The following is a 20,832-nucleotide window of genomic DNA, read 5'->3' as shown; positions in this document are numbered from 1 at the left end:
TCAGAATGCGTGAAAAAGTTTTGGAGTTTATCATTCGTTAACTGAAATGTAGCTATTTCATCAAAAATGTGCTAATAGTAGTTAAAACCGTGTTTAACCTAATGGATATTGAAATTACGGTGAAGAGGGTTTGGGAGAATTACTTAACTGCACTCACATAGAATTTGTATGTCGATAGTAAACAACAAAGTAACTCAAAACAAGGTTCGCATTTTATGGTAATAAAAGCGAGGGAACATGTAAGTTTCTCTGTAGTAAATTTGTGTGGGTCAAAAGTAATTCACATCTCAGCTATTTAGCAACTTTCTAAAACAGTCACTGAATCTAACGTTATAGTCAACATGTACAACTAATGGCCTATACGCATGAATGTCTTAAAAAGTAAAATAAATAAGAATTTAGCGCGAGAACACCTCCATACTTACATTTGGGTCATTTGATTGCTGAACCGCGCATAATTTACGATCAATGCTGAGGAACAGCTGTGTGACAAACTGTAAAGTGATTGGGTGTAGTGTGTCTGTCAATCAGCAGCACTGTCTCGAAACTTGAAATAAATGAATACCTTAGACATGACACTTATATACAGGCTTAGGGTACAACGGGGCTACTCCACTCGTTTCATCTGTAAGCCCCATGTAACAAGACATGGAACTTTTTTAAAAATCTGTCATTGTGATACAGTTATGGTATGTTAATTGTGAATGCATACAGTATATAAAAGGTCAAAATTCCTTTATACGAATAAAGTATTAAACAAATATCTGAAGACGGCAGAAATCATAATACACAAAATGGTGGAGCTATTCCAACTACTCAAGAGGCTATTCACCCAGTGTATTTCAGCGTCAAAATCACCAGCAGTTACCACAAGTAAACATTTTTCGTCCTTGTGCACCGACATACATTTCGTGAAACCATGTAGCACATTGCTGATACTTTATCCAGAGAAACTGCCTACAACGCTTGTTATTGCTCGTTTCATGTCTTCCCTGTATCATGAACCACTCGAATTTTTCTTTTTGTGTCCATGCACCATCAGAAAAAAGACCAAGAAAATGTGTTCGCTAGAATTCTGCAGTAAAACGTCAATTAAATTAATAATGTGACTGAGTGGAAATAGCTCCACGTGTATGGAGCGAAATGGCCCATGTGCAGACATTTCGAAAGACATAGCAAAGCCAGCACTTTTTGTTGATATACACGCTGTATAACCTGTGTTCTTATACAAGTAACAATATTTTAAAATTTAACGTAATTGTGTATGGTACACCTTAACTTGTTAGGTTGTATTCTTTAACTACGGCAATAATTCGTCACAATTTGGTTACCTCTAGATTTTGATCTTTTGTCCTGTCAATAATGTAACGGTAAACACCTTTACTACGACCACATACGGCGACATGGAGATAATGGCAAACACTGAAGGCAAAAGACCTTGATTCTGTGAGCAACTAGCACACTGCTGTTTCAGGCGTGTTAGCCCCGCGAGCGGAATAGCCTCTCTGCATTCTATAGAAGAAAAGATTCTACGCTGTATAGCTATCTGGCAAGATTAATTGTCATGTCTTAACTACGGAGACACTCCTGATCGTAAATCTCCTCGCGTTTGTTTATGCCGTTCCTTCTACACACTGAACACAGTGAAAAGTAAGTGTCATTGTTTTTGTACCTGCACATGCAGTGGTCACAGTCCACTCTCTCTCTTTTCCTTTCGTCTTTTTATCACAGCTTTTACGTTCCTTCCTTTAATTATGCTTAAGTTAGAAAAGTCAAATGTATGTAGATGAGCTGGAAATTGTTTCAGTTAATATATGAATTTAATCTAATCTAATCTATTACCGAAGTCTGAATCACAGTATAAATACTTACTACTTTTAGTTTTGACGAACACTAGACAAAGATAAAAAATGCTAGAAGCACCGTAATAAGAAACAAGCTCTTTCGGCAAACTAATGCGTTACTGGTCATTCCAACACTTGTTAATAAAGGCTTTCCTGTTACATCAGTTGCTTTAGTTGTTAGGATTCATCAGCACAAATCATTCCTGTTTGTTTCGGATCAAAACAGTAACCTCAACTTCCCATTTTGCCACTTCTTGACCGCTCACGTTAACTAATTCAACCATTCTTCATACCATTTCACTGTAGTGTGTCTAGAGAGTTCTCGCACCAAATTCTCCAATGTTCTTATGCAGTTATTATTGGTGCCAACAGTCACCAGTAAAATGTTCCTTGAATCCTTTTTCCTGGCAAATTATACAATTTCTCTTCCTTCTTACCAGAATAATTAACAAAAAGGAAATATTAATTTAAGATTTGTGCAGCTATATTTACACTTTAATTTTACAAAACACGGAATAGCTGTTTGGGCATGTGGCTATATTCAAGATATCTCTGAAAGCTGTTTATATAATATCTTACTACAGAATACAAGTGAGGTAGCTGGCAGAAGCAGGTGTCACTCAGGTTCAGAACTACTCTAACTGTAACATATTTGGCTCTGACATATGCGAATGCACTCAAATAAGAAATGCTTAAGTTACACTTTCCCAGATGACACAGGCATCCATTCAAAACGTGCTTTGCACTAGTAATCTCGCTGGCAGACACAAAGTGATTCACTGATCGATTACAAGTTTAATAATGGTTGATAGTATAAACTGTTAAGTGTAGTGTGTAGCATTAATTGCACCTCTTAAATGCTTACAAAACAAAGTAATTAATGTAGAAGTACCCTTAACTGAAAGTGCCATCAGGATAACATCTGTCCATAAAGTCACAAGAATAACAAATAGTTTCAAACTTCACACAAAATATTCATCACTTGTTGTTATATCGATTCAGATCAGAATCACTAAAAGCATACCGACCTAGTAATTATGTCACATGTAATAATTAATAAAATAGTAAACAATTGTTTTGCCTAGTTTGTATGATTTGGTGTAGGATGAATGTGATTAGTTCTGGCAATAAAGTGTAAACAATTTGAAAAATGAGTAAACTTCGAGTATTTTGTATCGAGCAGTTGTATCTGGAACACAGAAAACGTAAATATCTGAGACATCTGTTTCTATCTTGCTACTGACTTTTGAAATCAAACTGACAAATATGAACAGTAAATTCCTGATATTATTAACGGCATAGACAATTAAGTGTTGTGTTGTTAATTTCTTAATAATTATATGTTAAAACAGGAACTACCTGTTGTTTCCAGCACTAGTTCTTTCACTCAGGTTTTATCATCTTTCTCTTTAGATTACAACAAAATCATTAGTTTTCATAGGTCAATGACCAAATTTTTCAGTTCACATCACAGTTTCCAACTATTGGACAAATGGCAAATCCCAAACACAAGACAATGTTACAAACATACCACATCACCATCTGCATCCACTGGCATCTTTGAAAACAAGAAGTTCAGATTTTGTAATCAAGATCTTGTACCATGGTCTGAGCCCACTACAGTAAGCCACTCAAGCTTCAACTAAGCCGTAATAATTGCTCAGAGCTTACATCTGTAATGTAAGTGTCGAACCACTATTTTAACATGCCTTCTCACCAAGTTCGTGCAACTGCCATGTAAAAAAAATTCTCTAAAATCTTTATTTCTCTGTTATATTGAAATGACATGATAACATGTTAAATAACCGATCAAATATTATATGGTATTTCATTAATGTCTTGTATCATCACCTTATTTTTTGTTGTCTAGTGTTAGATCCTGATGTGTTTCCAATTACCAGTACAATTTCAGTTCCTTGGTGGTTGTAGATTCTTTGTTTCATAGTAGACCAGAGGACTTACAACATTTTTGAATCAGAATCACTAGAAAATGAGCTTGTAACCTAAAACCTAGTTCAAATGAAATAAAATTTTATTATACAAAGACAAAAAGTCCATTTTGTTGGATAATTGTTTACAATGTTTCATCAAGAACCCACTATCAAGTCCATTAATAGCAACTGTTTTATAAGTGTGAATCACATAAATCCGTAGAAATAATGTCGTTTCTCCCAGCAAGTGCAGGCGTAAGTGTAACTCGTTAGCTCCTAAGGAGATTCACTTAATAAAGGAGTCCTATATATAACAGAAACAATTTTCTGACACTGTAATCATACGAGAAGCACTTCATGACACATACCCTATAGCTGCTGCCAGTTCTGGGTTGGGAGTCATTGGCCGGCAGCAACAAAACGACCAAATATATGCTAATTCTGACGCTTGTTGCAGACTGAATCAACGGCGGCCATGTTGTCAGCAAGTCCGCGATGCGGCCGACAGCTGGTGGTAGCACTGAGCAGAGGCCGCGCCACAGCGGCGGCGGCAGTGGCGGAGAAGGGAACTACGGCGGAGCAGACGCAGGAGTGGCTGAGGGCGAAGCCCTTTGAGGAAATGCCAGGGCCCAAACCACTGCCTATCATAGGAAACACGTGGAGATTCCTGTTGCCATCAGGTAAGGAAAGAGTTCTCTCTCTACTGCGTGAGGGGACAATATCTCCACTTCTACATGACAGCCAGCTGCTCCATTCCTTTCCTATAATCTCTTTAACCCTACATGGGTTCCACAACCCATGGCTCAGTAATGTGCATAACGTTGTCTATTACCTTCGACTTTGCGGTCATTAGGTACACTATGTGATCAAAAGCATCTGGAAACCTGGCTGAAAATGACTTACAAGTTCATGGCGCCCTCCATCGGTAATGCTGGAATTCAATATGGTGTTGGCCCATCCTTAGCCTTGATGAGAGTTTCCACTCTCGCAGACATACGTGCAATGAGGTGCTGGACGGTTTCTTGGGGAAGGGCAGCCCATTCTTCACGGAGTGCTGCACTGAGGACTACTATCGATGTCAGTCGGTGTGGCCTGGCACAAAGTCGGCGTTCCAAAACATCCCAAAGGTATTCTGTAGGATTCAGGTTAGGACTCTGCGCAGGCTAGCCCATTACAGGGACTTTATTGTCGTGTAAACACTCCGCCATAGACCGTGCATTATTATCGTGTTGAAAGATGCAATCGTCATCCCCGAATTACTCTTCAACAGTGGGAAGCAAGAAGGTGTTTAAAACATCAATGTAGGACTGTGCTGTGATAGTGCCACGCAAAACAACAAGAGGTGCAAGCCCCCTCCATGAAAAACACGACCACACCATAACACCACCACCTCCGAATTTCACTGTTGGTACAACACACACTGGCAGATGACGTTCACTGGGAATTCACCATACCCACACCGTGCCATCGGATCGCCACATTGTGTACCGTGATTCGTCACTATACGCAACGTTTTTCCATCGTTCAATCTTCATATGTTTAGGCTCCTTACAACAAGCAATGCGGCGTTTGACAGTTACTGGCGTGATGTGTGGCTTACGAGCAGCTGCTCGACCATGAAATCCAAGTTTCCTCACCTCCCGCCTAACTGTCATAGTTCTTGCAGTGGATCCTGATGCAGTATGGAATTCCTGTGAGATGGTCTGGATAGATGTCTGCCTATTGCGCATTACGACCCTCCTCAACTGTCGGTTGCCTCTGCCAGTCGACAGACGAGGTCGGCCTGTACGCTTTTGTGGTGAACGTGTCCTTTCACGTTTCCACCTCACTATCACATAGGAAACAGTGGGCCTAGTGATGGTTAGGAATGTGGAAATCTCGCATACAGACGTATGACACAAGTGACACCCAATCACCTGACCACGTTCGAAGTCCGTGAGTTCCGCAGAGCTCTCCATTCTGCTCTTTCACGATGTCTAATGACTACTGAGGTCGTTGATATGGAGTACCTGGCATTAGGTGGCAGCACAATGCACCTAATATGAAAAACGTATGTTTTTGGGGGTTTCCGGATACTTTTGATCACATAATGTATATATCTATAACTGATATTATGGGCCACGAATTTATCGCATTTTTATCTCCTTTTCAAATTCCAGACATATACAGTTCCACTAAACTATGTTGCTGTATTACATCATTTCTGCCACCTGTTAACCTATGTACCCACAAGCTGCATCCAGTCAGGTCTCTTCCACACCAATGCTGGTGCTCTCACGGTCTGTCCTTTACATTATCCTTCAACTCTAGTACCCTCATCTAGCTACTGCTGCTTATGCTAGTGTCGCTTGGATTTCCACTTCACTAAAATTCTGCCAATCCCTCCAAGTCCTCAAATGCCATTTACTCTGCCTTGCCTTCTATATTTGTCAATCCCCATTGTATGAACTTAATTTTCCCCTCAGCTTGCACGTTAATTACCTGAATTCCTACACTTCCTGCAAACTTGATACTAGCCACCCAGTCGTTTCATCCCTGATTACCACCCCACATGCACTGCCAGACCTGTAAACTGCTTGGTACCCAAATGTACTTTACTAAATCTTCCCAACGAAGCCTTTATCACCCCCCCCCCCCCCCTGCCTGATCGTGACAGATGTGACAATCCTTGCAGCTTTAAAATAATACTCGTTTCTCTGTCCATGTCTGTGCTTCTCTTCTCTCCACACTTCTCCCTCTATTTTCCAACAGCTTTATTTGGTCTTTCTCCCCATCGTTTCCATGCCACATCCTTTCCAAACAACTCATAACAACACTGGGAGATACTGATACTGCTACACTAAGACTGCGGCTTACAGCAGACATCAAATTTATATTTCAGCACAACGATATGTAGTTCGGATTTACGCCGTCGACATACTGTATATAATGAGAGACTACACCGCGAGTTTATCATTCAGAAATTGGAGTACATGTTTGGTTGTTTATGAAAAGATCGTGTTATGCCTTTCAGAAGAAGGAGGAAAATCTACCAGCATGTAACGGATTTCGACAGTGACACGATCGCGACCTGTCCAGACTATAGTTTATTGTTTCACGATGTTAATATTCTTCTCGGCTCTGCAGCCGGTTCATGAAGTCATCTTGACACAACATTTCCATGACCCGCCTGGCCACCACTTCAGGTGTGTATGATGTTGCACGAATTTGATTCAGACAGCGAGCGGCGGCTGGTTTACAGCCATACAAGGACAACAGCGCGTGCACATGAAATAGTCGTAACCGTCCTCTAGCGCAAGTGAAGATACAGTATAGAGCTCGAGTGGAGGAAGCTGGCGAAAGCTATAAATCGCTATCAAAAACTATTCTGATGTATGAATCAAAGACAGTTGTTTTTTAAAGCCTGACAAAAAGGAGTTACAACTCTTATGTAAAGGGTAACCTTGTCTTTATTTATAAGACTGTCAGATTGTCGAATTTCAAAGGATTCTTTTAAAACAAGGTTCCAATAGCGACATGCAGAGGCAACCAACTGTGTGTCTTCATACAACATTTGATGTCCCTCAGTGATACAGCGCTCTGCCCCGGCAGATTTCTCAGGTTGAGACAAACGTGTGGAGCGCTGGTTCCCATCACATTGGTCATGAATGGTATGAACTGTTTGACCAACAGAAGCTTCCCACAATGGCGGGGCATTTTGTACACACCAGACTTCCTAAATCGCACGTCATCCTTGACATAGCCAAGGAGCGCTCTATAACAGATCTTTCCAAGGAAAAGAAAACTTCTGTATCGGATAAATATGCCCAGTAGCTGCAAAGAATTTATTTATAGGTGTAAGAGATAATATCTCAGATAAGTTTTACTTCTCAAACAAAAGACAAAAACTTCCAATTATTATTCTTCTGTTGAATCTGTTAGAGTTCTGAGAGGAACGTCTCACCCTAATCTGCCAGACGCTCTACATTTATTTAGTTGATAAAGTAAGTCATGAAAAGTATCGGTGTTTTATTTAAAATGACAGCATACCGAACCTAATTGCTACTGTCATAAACAATTTGGTATTTGTGTAGTAATATTTCGCAGCAATCAGCGCAGAGATGATTGACGAACGATAATGGCCGTTACCTAAAATTTTTTTAGCGGTCTCGTATTGGAATATGTGAACTTTCAGATCAAACAACCTGTATCTTTTAAATATCGAAGTCTGGTGTTTCCTTGTCCGGCGACCGTAAGCTACAAAATAACATTTTAATCGTTTTAATTACGAGAGCCATCATTCCTCCAAAGCTTTGCGGAAACCACTAAAAAGAAAGTCACCATAAAAGTCAACCAATGTTACATTAATATTAAAACAAATTCTATTTGAGAGACCGCAACTCAAACCTGTAGTACGAATATTTATCTCATTTGATGAATAAGCCAACCTTTAGCTCTTATCTTGGCTGGTGGACGAAAAACACTTTTGATCCCATATATTTTTAAAATTCTTCCTAGTTTTAAAAATATGCTTCCAGCAAAAGTAGGAAAGCCACCGATTTACATGTATCTTCTAATGGTTCCCGCGAAGGTCCAATTTGAAAAGCGCGACGGATCAGTTTGTCTATATAGCCATTCTACTTGAAGAGAACGTACAGGTCGGTCGTATTTTCCAATGTTGACCTTCGCGGGAATCATTAGAAGGAACATGTAAATCAGTGGCTTTCCTACCTTCTGATTAGAGCATATCTTCAAAACTAGGAAGAATTTTAAAAATATATCAGATCAAGTGTATTTTTCGTCCGCCCGCCAAGAACAGAGCGCTCATTGCCTGTATAAGTAATGACTATAAGTAATTATTGAGGAAACCCAGTGTGGGAAAATTTGTATTGGTCGAACAATTCGCACCACTAGGGACCGACGTGTTGAGTACCAGTGCCACACACGTTTGTTTCAGCCTCAGAAATTTGCAGTGACAGAGTGCTGTCTTACCGAGAGACTCGTAATGTTGAATGAACAGACACAAATGGTTGCCCCTGCATCTCGCTATTGGGGCTGTGTTAAAAGAATCCGCAAAAATTGGACTATCTAACAATCTAAAAAATGGATACAAGGGTTACCCTTTAAGTAAGATTTGGAACCATGTTTTACAGACATTAGGAAAGAACGGTCTTTAAATCATCCATCAGAATTAGCTCTGGATAGCGATTTATAGATTCCTCCAGCTTCCATTCACTTGCGCTAGAAGGCAGTTACGATGATTTCTTGCGCACGCGCTGTTGGCCCTCTGTGGCGTATAAAGGAGCCGCCGCTCGCAGTCTGAATTCGGTTCCGGCGAGTTCGTGCAACAGCATACACACCTGAAGACGGCGGCCTGCTGAACCACGGAAATATTGTGCCAAGACGGCTTCATGATCTGACTGCAGAGCTGAGAAAAATATTATCAGTTACTACACCGGGAAAGCCTACGTAGCCACGTTTCACGATGTTGCTGCTCGTGTTGGTTTAGATCCCTCGGCTCTAAAGTGTATATGCAATAAACGGTTTCCAGAAGGCCGTATTCAACGTCATGCCGAAGCTGAATGGCGCCACTCGATTAGAGCCTGAGAGCATACACATATTGTTTGCTGACCCATGTAGGATCGTAAAGCAACTCACGTACCTTGAGGCAGGAAACGGCCTTCTTTACAGCAAGAGAAGTATCGTCATGGGTAGGGCTACAAAGTTTGGAGAACTGTAGACTGACAACATGACTATTGTTGCAGCTTCACTTCCGAGACGCACCGACAGTGTTGCACCCAACAATACTGGGCACAAGAACGGCGCCAGGTGACAGAAGATGCTACTGCATCTGAGGAAGCTGCGACACGAAATGCAGTAAGAGCTTCAGTGGATTAATACACTATGTGCTCAAAAGTATCCGGACACCCCCAAAACCAAACGTTTTTCATATTAGGTGTATTGTGCTACCACATACTGCCAGGTACTCCATATCTGCGACCTCAGTAGTCATCAGACATCGTGAGAGAGCAGACTGGGGCGCTCCGCGGAACTCACGGACTTCGAACGTGATCAGGTGATCGGCTATCACTTGTGTCATACGTCTGTACGCGAGATTTCCACAGTCTTAAACATCCCTAGGTCCACTGTTTCCTATGTGATAGTGAGGTAGAAACGTGAAAGGACACGTACATCACAAAAACGTACAGGCTGACCTCGTCTGTTGACTAACAGAGATCGCCGACAATTGAAGAGGGACATAATGTGCATTAGGCAGACGTTTATCCAGACCAACACAGAGGAATTCCAAACTACATCAGGATCCACTGCAAGTACTATGACAGTTAGGCGGGAGGTGAGAAAACTAGGATTTCATGTTCGAGCGGCTGCTCATAAGCCACACATCAAGTCGGTAAATGCCAAATAACGCCTCGCTCGGTGTAAGGAGCGTAAACATTGGACGATTGAACAGTGGAAAAACCTTGTGTGGAGTGACGGATCACGATACACAATGTGGCGATCCAATGGCACGGTGTGGGTATGTGCGAATGACCGGTGAACGTTATCTGCCAGCGTGTGTAGTGCCAACAGTAAAATTCGGAGGCGGTGGTGTTCTGGTGTGGTCGTGTTTCTCATGAAGGAGGCGTGCATCCCTTGTTGTTTTGCGTGGAACTATGACAGCACACTCCTACATTGATGTTTTAAGCACCTTCTTGCTTCCCACTGTTGAAGAGCAATTCGGGGATGGCTATTGCATCTTTCAAAACGATAGAACACCATAATGCACGGCATGTGGTGGTGTGGTTACACGACAATAACGTCCCTGTAATGGATTTGCCTGCACGGAGTCTTGATCTGAATCCTAGAGAACACCTTCGGGGTGTTTTGTAACACCAACTTCGTGCCAGACCTCACCGACCGACATTGATACCCCTCCTCAGTGCTGCACTACGGGAGGAATGGGCTGCGATTCCCCAAGAAACCTTCCAACACCTGATTGAAGGTATGCCTGCGAGAGTGGAAGCTGTCATCAAGGCTAAGGGTGGGCCAACGCCATACTGAATTCCAGCATAACCGATGGAGGGCGCCGTGAACTTGTAAGTCATTTTCAGCCAGGTGTCCGGATACGTTTGATCACATAGTGTACTTGGGACATAGAACCGGCGTAAGGAAATGTTATATACTGCTCAGGTGAAGAGAGCCAATACTGAGATCAATGAAACTATTGACGATAAATCACTACAAACAGCAACAGCTGTGAAAGATCAGTGAGAAACTATCCTGAGACATCAAGAGTATGATGGCCAAATAAATCTAGTTGCATCTAAAGGAGATGATAATAGGTACACTGGGACTCTTCTGGTGCAGAGTGACTCACTGATAACGACATCATAATAACCTTGACCGTTAACTCTGATAACAGCTTTGGTGGAGAGAAACTTACTGATAAAGTCATCATAATAATCTTGACCGTTGACTCTGATAACAGTTTCGTTAAATGGCTCCCGTGTAACTGAGTTCTTATGCAATTGCTCTTGCTGTCTCGACCCTCTGTGCCCCCCCCCCCCGCCCCTCCTGGTCAAATCCCTCTTGGCCATTCTGCTTTTCTGGTTAAAGGGCAGATTGCTCGAGGGTTCCCCTGTCCATAATGTCGTCCACCAGCATTGCCAGCAGCAGCAGCTGCTGCAGCCATCACTATAAATCCGCGATGTTGCAAAAAAGACGTTTTCGGTAGCACCAGGCAGACAGTAAATATTTGCAAATATTAGTACTTGTCAAATACTGATATTGGCAAGGAGCCAATAAGCATTTGTCAAATACATTTGTGATAGTTTTGGTGCCATATTTGTTTATAATTGTTTTTTAGCATCCAGTCGCAATTAAGCGTTATAATTGGTTATAATTGTTTACAGCATCCAATCGCAGTGCCGATAAAGTTTTTTCAGCAGCACAGCGTTAGAGCAAGCTGCATTGCCTGCTTACTACACCAAGTGATCAAAAGTATCCGACACCTGGCTGAAAATGACTTGCAAGTTCGTGGCGACCTCCATCGGTAATGCTGGAATTCAGTATGGTGTTGGCCCACCCCTTAGTCTTGATGACAGCTTCCACTCTCGTACGCATACCTTCAGTCAGGTTCTGGTAGGTTTCTTTGGGGATGGCAGCTCATTCTTCACGCAGTGCTGCACTAAGGAGAGGTATCAACGACGGTCGGTGAGGTCTGGCACGAAGTCGGCGTTCCAAAATATCCCAAACGTGTTCTATAGGATTCAAGTCAAGACGCTGTGCAGGCCAATCCGTTACAAGGATGTTATTGTTGTGTAACCACAACCCCACAGGCCGCGCATTATGGTGCTCGATCGTGTTGAAAGATGCAGCCGCCATCCCCGAATTGCTCTTCAACAGTGGGAGGCAAGAAGGTGCTTACAACATCAATGTACTGTGCTGTGATAGTGCCACGCAAAACAATAAGAGGTGCATACCCTCTTCATGGAAACCACGACCACACCATAACACCAGCGCCTCCGAATTTTACTGTTGGCACTACACATGCTGGCAGATGACGTTCACCGGTCATTCGCCATACCCACACCAGTCCATCGCGACATTGTGTAACGTTATTCCTTACTCCACACAATGTTTTTCCACTCTTCAATCGTCCGATGTTTATGCTCCTTACACCAAGCGAGACGTTATTTGGTATTTACCGGCGTGATGTGTGGCTTATGAGGAGCCGCTCGAGCATGAAATCCAAGTTTTCTCACCTCCAGCCTAACTGTCATAATACTTGCTGTGGATCCTGATGCAAGTCGGAATTCCAGTGGGAGGGGCGGGGGGTCTGGATAGATTTGTACCTATTACACAGTAAGACCCGAGACGAGGTAAGCCTGTACGCCTTTGTGCTGTACGGACCTAGGAATGTTCAGGAGTGTGGAAAACTCGCGTGCAGACGTATGACACAAGTGACACCCAATCACGTGACCACGTTCGAAGTCCGTGAGTTCCGTGGAGCGCCAGATCTGCCCTCTCACGATGTCAAGTGACTACTGAGGTCGCTGATATGGAGTACTTGGCGGTAGGTGGCAGCAAAATGCACCTAATATGGAAAACGTATGTTTCTGGGGTGTCCGGATACTTTTGAGCACATAGTGTAACGTACGTGAAGAAGGCTACTGCTCAACCAGCAAGTTTTCTTTTGCGCCAGCACGCAATGGTGTGGGCAGGTAGTTGAAAAAATTATTTAATGTTTAAGTATGTCAGTCTACCCGCCGTGATCCAATTAACGTAGTATGAATATCTACAGGGGATAGGCAACATAATCTGAACAGTTGTAGTAATGGGATGGTTGTGTTTGACGGTCAACAACGCAGGTAAGGAACGTGTCGCGCTGTACAGTGCGTGTTCAGTACGGACTCGGAATCAGTGAAGGTTGTTTGCGAGTAGGGCATACTTCGTATTTGCGTTCAGAGGCCGAAGTCTATGTGCAATGAAAGATCTAACAGAGTACTAAAGAGGGCGGATTGTGGGGGCCCGATTGGCTGGAGCATCAGTAGCCTAAACAGCCAACATATTGAATGTTTCAAGAGCAACTCTTTCGACAGTCATGACAGCCTATACAGAACATGGAAAGACATCATAACCTAAACGTAATAGTGGGCGCAAATCAAAACTAAATGACAGAGATCGTCGTGCGCTAACATGAATTGTGTCAAAAGAATACAAAACTACGGCGACTCAAGTGACTGCAGAGCTCAACAGCCATCTTCGACACCCTGCATCTATCGACAATATCGGCCGAGAACTCCATAAAGCGAATATTCATGGACAAGCTCCTGTACCAGAAACATTAGTGACGACAACCAAGGCAAATAAGCGTAAAACGTGGTGTCAGGAACATAAAACCTGTTCGGCTGATCAGTGGAAACACGTCATATGGTCCGACGAATCAACGTTTTCGTTATTTCGAACATCGGGCCGGGTATACGTCTGGAAACGCCAAAAGTAGCCCAGAATCCTGATTACTTGATTCCAACGGTCAAGCATGGAGGTGCAAGTGGGATGGTGTGGGCAGCCATATCAAGGTATTCTGCTGGTCCCATCATTACTCTCAAAGACCGTGTTCAGCCAACTATTATGCGAATATTTTAGCTGATCAGGCGCGCCCCTTGATTCAAATGTTGTTCCCCACAATCATGCCATATTTCAGGATGATAATACAGCCATTCACACAAGCAGGATAGTTCAATCGTGGTATGAGGAGCATGCAACTGAACTGCGGCGTCTTCCCTGACCCGCACAGTCCCCGGTCTTGAACATTATCGAACCCTCGTGGGCGGTATTGGAGCGCAGACTCCGGAGCAGATTTCCTCCTCCTTCGTCACTACAGAAGTTAGAAGAGGCTCTGTTCGAAGAGTGGCTTAACACTCCACTGGAGACTGTACAATCTTTATGTGTCAGTATTCCAAGAAGAATCGCAACTATATTACAGGCAAATGGGGGTCCAACCCCTTAAACCATTCCCAAGTAAGTATAGGTGTTCACATTACCTTGCGTACCCCGTCTGTATCAGCATTGTCAACATGCAATGGTGTATGGGCTGTGTAGTCGGAAAAAAATAATTGTGTGTAGTGAGCTAAAGGACTGACAACGCAATGTGAGTGCAGCAGCAGCCGTATTGTTATTATCTGGTGTTCTCCACCACAATTGTTTCAGGTTTCAGACCGTCTTTATGGTTACCTGTACAATAATACTGCAGTAGCAGCAACGAATTAACGAGTGCTATCGTCTGGAGAGCTACAGGGATTGCTGTAAGGTCGCAATACACCTACCCCTCCATTCTAAGTAAGAACGTTTACCTAGTACTGCAGCGCATTACTCTAACAAAATACACCGCTGAACAAGAAGCACCATGCCACAAAACAATATAAGCAATGAACCAAATACGCACCTGCTACTATCTTCCTGGATTATTAATGTGTAACGTCTTGTTAGCGAGTCACAAAAGCATGTACGAAGACCGCCTCTGCTCTATCCAGGGCCATATTGTAGCATGTCTTTGTGCCCCGCTATACTCAGAGCGCACCAGTGTCTCTCTTTGCCGTAGTTCAGGGTAGTAAAGGCTCTTTATTTATATTAAAAAATACATGTGTCGCAGTTCCTGTTGTCCACACGCGACCGATCGCCAATCTAGCTGAAGAAAGCCTCACGACACAGATGCACTCTACAGCTGAGGACCCCTCGCCCTTCTCGCTCGAGCAGTGGAATGGTAAACAGGCAGATGGCGCGAAGAAGCACAGAGCAACAGCTGTATTAAACGCTACTAATTTCTTATTACAAAAAGTCCCTATTTCTCGAAGATCTTCCCACAAAATGAAACAGTAACAAAAGACAACATTCCATTAGAACTACTGACAGCCTTGGGAGAGCCAGGCCTAACAAAACTCTACCATCTAGTGAGCAAGATGTATGAGACCGGCGAAATACCCTCAGAGTTCAAGAAGAATACAATAATTCCAATCCCAAAGAAAGCAGGTGTTTACAGATGTGAAAATACTAACACGAATTCTTTACAGACGAATGGAAAAACTGGTAGAAGCCGACCTCGGGGAAGATCAGTTTGAATTCCGTAGAAATATTGGAACACCTGAGGCAATACTGACCCTACGACTTATCTTAGAGGAAAGATTAAGGAAAGGCAAACGTACGTTTCTAGCATTTGTTGACTTAGAGAAAGCTTTTGACAATGTTGACTGGAATACTGTCTTTCAAATTCTGAAGGTGGCAGAGGTAAAATACAGGACGCGAAAGGCTATTTACAATTTGTACAGAAACCAGATGGTAGTTATAAGAGTCGAGGGGAATGAAAGGGAAGCAGTGGTTGGGAAGGCAGTGAGACAGGGTTGTAGCCTATCCCCGATGTTATTCAATCTGTATATTGAGCAAGCAGTGAAGGAAACAAAAGAAAAATAAGGAGTAGGAATTAAAATCCATGGAGAAGAAATAAAAACTTTGAGGTTTACCGATGACATTGTAATTCTGTCAGTGACAGCAAAGGACCTGGAAGAGCAGCTGAACGGAATGGACAGTGACTTGAAAGGAGGATATAAGATCAACATCAACAAAAGCAAAATGAGGATAATGGAATTTAGTTGAATGCAATCGGGTGATGCTGCGGGAATTAGATTAGGAAATGAGACGCTTAAAGTAGTAAATGAGTTTTGCTATTTGTGGAGCAAAATAACTGATCATGGTCGAAGTAGAGAGGATATAAAATGTATACTGGCAATGGCAATGAAAGCGTTTCTGAAGAAGAGAAATTTGTTAACATCGAGTTTAGATTTAAGTGTCAGGAAGTCGTTTCTGAAAGTATTTGTATGGAGTGTAGCCATGTATGGAAGTGAAACATGGACGATAAATAGTTTGGACAAGAAGAGAATAGAAGCTTTTGAAATGTGGTGCTACAAAAGAATGTTGAAGATTAGATGGGTAGATCACATAACTAATGAGGAGGTATTGAATAGAATTAGGGAGAAGAGAAATTTGTGCCACAACTTGACTAGAAGAAGGGATCGGTTGGTAGGGCATCTTCTGACGCATCAAGGGATCACCAATTTAGCATTGGAGGGCAGCGTGGAGGGTAAAAATCGTAGAGGGTGACCAAGAGATGAATACACTAGACAGATTCAGAAGGATGTAGGTTGCAGTAGGTACTGGGAAATGAAGAAGCTTGCACAGGATAGAGTAGCATGGAGAGCTGCAACAAATCAGTCTCTGGACTGAACCGATTAAAGTACTCGGTAGTGAAGCCACTTTATAAAAAGGGAGACATTGATAATGTTGACAATTTTAGACCTATTTCTATGCCATCGGTGTTTGCTAAAGTTATCGAGAAGGTTGTATACAAGGTTACTGGAGCATTTAAATTCACATAATTTGCTGTCAAATGTTCAGTTTGGTTTTAGAAATGGTTTAACAACCGAAAATGCTATATTCTCTTTTCTCTGTGAGGTTTTGGACGGATTAAATATAAGGTTGCGAACGCTAGGTGTTTTCTTTTATTTAACGAAGGCTTTTGACTGTGTTGACCACAAAATATTACTGCAGAAGTTGGACCATTATGGAGTAAGGGGAGTAGCTTACAATTGGTTCGCCTCGTACTTTAAGAACAGAAAGCAGAGGGTAATTCTCCGCAATATTGAGAGTGGTAGTGATGTTCAGTCCCAATGGGGCACTGTTAAATGAGGCGTTCCCCAAGGGTCGGTGCTGGGGCCACTGCTGTTTCTTATTTATATAAATGATATGCCTTCTAGTATTACAGGTGATTCAAAAATATTTCTGTTTGCTGATGACACCAGCTTGATAGTGAAGGATCTTGTGTGCAATATTGAAACAGTAACAAATAATGTAGTTCATGAAATAAGTTTGTGGCTTGTGGAAAATAATTTGATGCTAAATCACAGTAAGACTCAGTTTTTACAGTTTCTAACTCACAATTCAACAAGAACCGATATTTTGATCAGACAGAATAGGCATATTATAAGTGAGACGGAACAGTTCAAGTTCCTAGGCGTTCGGATAGATAGTAAGCTGTTGTGGAAAGCCCATGTCCAGGATCTTGTTCAGAAGCTAAATGCTGCTTTATTTACCATTAGAACAGTATCTGAAATAAGTGACACTTCAACACGAAAAGTAGTCTACTTCGCATATTTTCATACGCTTATGTCGTATGGTATTATTTTTTGGGGTAATTCTTCTGATTCAAAAAGGGTATTTTTGGCTCAAAAACGGGCTGTTCGAGCTATATGTGGTGTAAGTTCGAGAACGTCTTGTCGACCCCTATTCAAAAATCTGGGAATTCTGACATCGCCCTCACAGTATATATTTTCTTTAATGTCGTTTGTTGTTAGCAATATTAGCCTATTCCCAAGAGTTAGCAGCTTTCACTCAGTTAATACTAGGCAGAAATCAAATCTGCATGTAGAATGCACTTCCTTGACTCTTGTGCAGAAAGGAGTGCAGTATTCGGCTGCATCCATTTTCAATAAGCTACCACAAGAACTCAAAAATCTTAGCAGTAGCCCAAACTCTTTTAAGTCTAAACTGAAGAGTTTCCTCATGGCTCACTCCTTCTATTCTGTCGAGGAGCTCCTGGAAGAGCTAAAAAATTAAGCAAATTCCAGTGTTACATTGTTGATTTTCTTCATTTAAACGTACGACTTGTCACCTGAATATGTTTTTTTATATTTCAGTTTATCTATTTCTAATATCGTGTTATAATTTCATGTATTCACTCGTTCCATGACCATGGATAGTTCTCCTTAATTTGGTCCCACGGAACAATAAATAAATAAATAAATAAAAACGTTTTACCGCCGCTAGCACAGTCTTCCCGCACAGTAAAATACTCGAGAGTCGCAGCAATCTCCTGAGAGGGATCACAGGATATGCATCAATCGCCCTGATTTGGAAAAGCAATATGCAGATCTTACTAAGCACATCTCTCTCTGACCAGCAATTCAGTCGCTGACTTATAAACACAAAAAACAGAAGCTTCGTATTATGTAAATTGAAGGGGGAAGGGAGAGAATGAAAAGGAAAGGAAACGAAAAGAACTAATGATATCAGCTACATCGAGACTTGGTGCAGAATCAGCAGCGACGAGTGAAAATATGAGCTGGACAAGGATTCGATCCCAAGATCTTCTGTTTATTAGGCAGTTGCGTTAACCACTGCGACACATGGACACAGTGTTTATCGCAAATGCGCGGACTATCCTTGCATGCACCCTGGCCGACCCACATTACCATCTATCGCCACCTATCTGCAGTCCCCACCCACATCCTCTACACTAGCTAATTTTAGATTCCGCTGGAAGTTGAAGATAAATGTGCATCTGCAGGGAAGGTTGTGGATTCATTGCTCACCGAGGCGAATCAGCTATATGAATGCATGGTGTCTATTCTTTTGGACATGTTCTAGCAAGCAGGAGATCCCGGGTTCGAGTCTCGGGGTGGCACACATTTTCACTCATCGCCGTTGATTCCGCACGAAGTCCCAATCAGCCGATATAATTAATTTCTTCCCTTTTCTTTCCTTTCTCCCGCATCCCCCTTTGCATTATATCTACCGCAACTGCAGATCACAACTGACGTCTGTTCTTTCAGACATGTCCGAAAAACAGACACCATACAATCATATAATTGATTTGCCTCTGTGGGTAATTAATCCACAACACACGTTTACGTTTCACCTCCAGCGGTATTAGAAAGAGCATGGACGCTATGGACGGGGAGTAAGGATAGGTGGTGTTAGGGGGGAATGTGAGTTGGCCAGGAAGCATGCCGAGATAGTCTGTGCATTTGCTATAAGTACTGGCTGTGGGTGGTGCAGTGGTTAAGGCACCAGCCTAAGAAGCAGGAGATCCCGGCTTCTAGACCAAGTCCGGCACACATTTTCACTCTTCGCTGCTGATTCCGCACGAAGTCCCGATGCAGCTGATATCATTTTTTCCTTCCCTCTCCTTACCTTTCTTCCCCTTCCCTCTCCAATTTACGTAACATGTGTCACCGTTACGGATACCGCGCGGTGACTGTTTTTTTGGACATGTCCGAAAGAACAGATACCATTCATTCATATAAAAGAAGTTTCTTGTTGATCGACCCGCGATCCTATCACGAACAAGGGACACCTATGTCATTAATCCACTGGAGCCTCAGACTGACGATGCATATTCGTAAAAAAAAGGTCTGCCTGGTAGGTGTTTTGTAAGCCACTTCTTTCCTGCGTAACGAAGTGCATCCCTGCAAGTGAATCTGGATCCAGAATATGTATCACACAAATCGCACTACTCTAGTAACAAAACAACTCAAGGTAAACGAACATGCACATGCCACCGAGTTATTATTTTCCCTATATCCCCACCTATAGAAGTACGGGTGTAGCTAGCGAATATTTGTCCACCAGCGTATATCACAATAAACTTTATACCTGGGAACAGAATGGACAGTTTGTTTCAGAGTGCACCATCCATTCTTTAGAGTATAAAAGTGGTAAATGTCTTCACGGATTCGTCCAAAGTGCTAAACATCCGTCAGCTATTTAGGGAGAAAGAGAAGATCAATGGACGAACACTATGCAGAACCTGGACAATATAGTTACCAACATTAAAAACATAAATTACACCAAAAATCATACGCTCGTTAGGAAGAAGAATTTAAATGTACTTCACCCATTACAGAACCGTTTTGCGATAAGATTATGCTTGTTAAAATCTGTGATCACGTGGACTGTCAGGAGTAATTAGAATAGGAATGGTCTGTAATGTTAAAAGAGGAGATGTGCGTGACATTTAACTATTATTTACGTAGTAAATTCTCCAAGATCGTCACTGCGAGACACGGTGTCAATGCAAAGCTACCGTTTCTCCTACATAGGAATAACAAAGATTTGGCAAGATGAATGTTGGAAGAAATCGGCAAGGAGCTACTGGAAATAATTGCGGAGGAATATAGAACTCCTATGGCTATACCACATAAAACGGAATTAGCGGAAGTTAAAATGGACGTTGTAATGGAACAGCTGTATGCAATATTGGAGCAGATTAGTGTAGACTACTATTACCTTTTGTATTTGCACGTAACGTAAAGTTTGTTGGGATTTTAAGAAAATGCAGATGTGTGACTACCTAATATCTAACCATGGCTTGTACATGGAAGGAGACTGTCTGGGAAACAACAATGTTATTATGGACAACGATAAGACAGTTGGGATTGACTGTTTAACGTGGTTAAGCTCCAACTGTAGATTAAATTATTACTATAACGATTGTTCCCCTTTGGGAGAGCGATTGAACTTGAATTCATAATGGACTTCTTTCAGCCATTCTGTGCCGCATTTACTCTTTGTTGTAATATTGAAAAGTTTCCTTGCTGTTTTGGAGTCTTCCATTCTGTAGATATGTGTACAAAATTTGGCTCGGCGTTTTCTGATTTCGTTTGTTACTGTGTTGGTCTTTATATAGAGCTGGTTTCGTGGTCTCTTCATTCAAATGCCGTTTTTGTTGATTGCCCTGTAAATCT

The 20,832-nt window shown here is 42.1% G+C and overlaps 1 protein-coding gene across 3 annotated transcripts in view; it reads left to right on the top strand.

Annotated features, from left to right (window-relative positions):
- Window positions 1–20,832, top strand: part of LOC126481147 (probable cytochrome P450 301a1, mitochondrial) — a 517,008-nt gene that overhangs the window by 373,635 nt on the left and 122,541 nt on the right. The window contains exon 2 of one of the 3 annotated variants that reach the window (XM_050104708.1): window positions 4,233–4,455. The exons of the other annotated variants lie outside the window; for them this stretch is intronic. Within the exon in view, the coding sequence (XP_049960665.1) occupies window positions 4,251–4,455 (205 nt within the window). The 5' untranslated portion in view covers window positions 4,233–4,250. The remainder of the gene's footprint in view (window positions 1–4,232; window positions 4,456–20,832) is intronic. 3 annotated transcript variants of the gene reach the window in all.

The sequence above is a fragment of the Schistocerca serialis genome, chromosome 5 (genome assembly GCF_023864345.2).
Source record: "Schistocerca serialis cubense isolate TAMUIC-IGC-003099 chromosome 5, iqSchSeri2.2, whole genome shotgun sequence".
NCBI classification, from domain to species: Eukaryota; Metazoa; Arthropoda; class Insecta; order Orthoptera; family Acrididae; genus Schistocerca; species Schistocerca serialis.
This window is presented reverse-complemented; position numbering and strand designations above follow the sequence as displayed.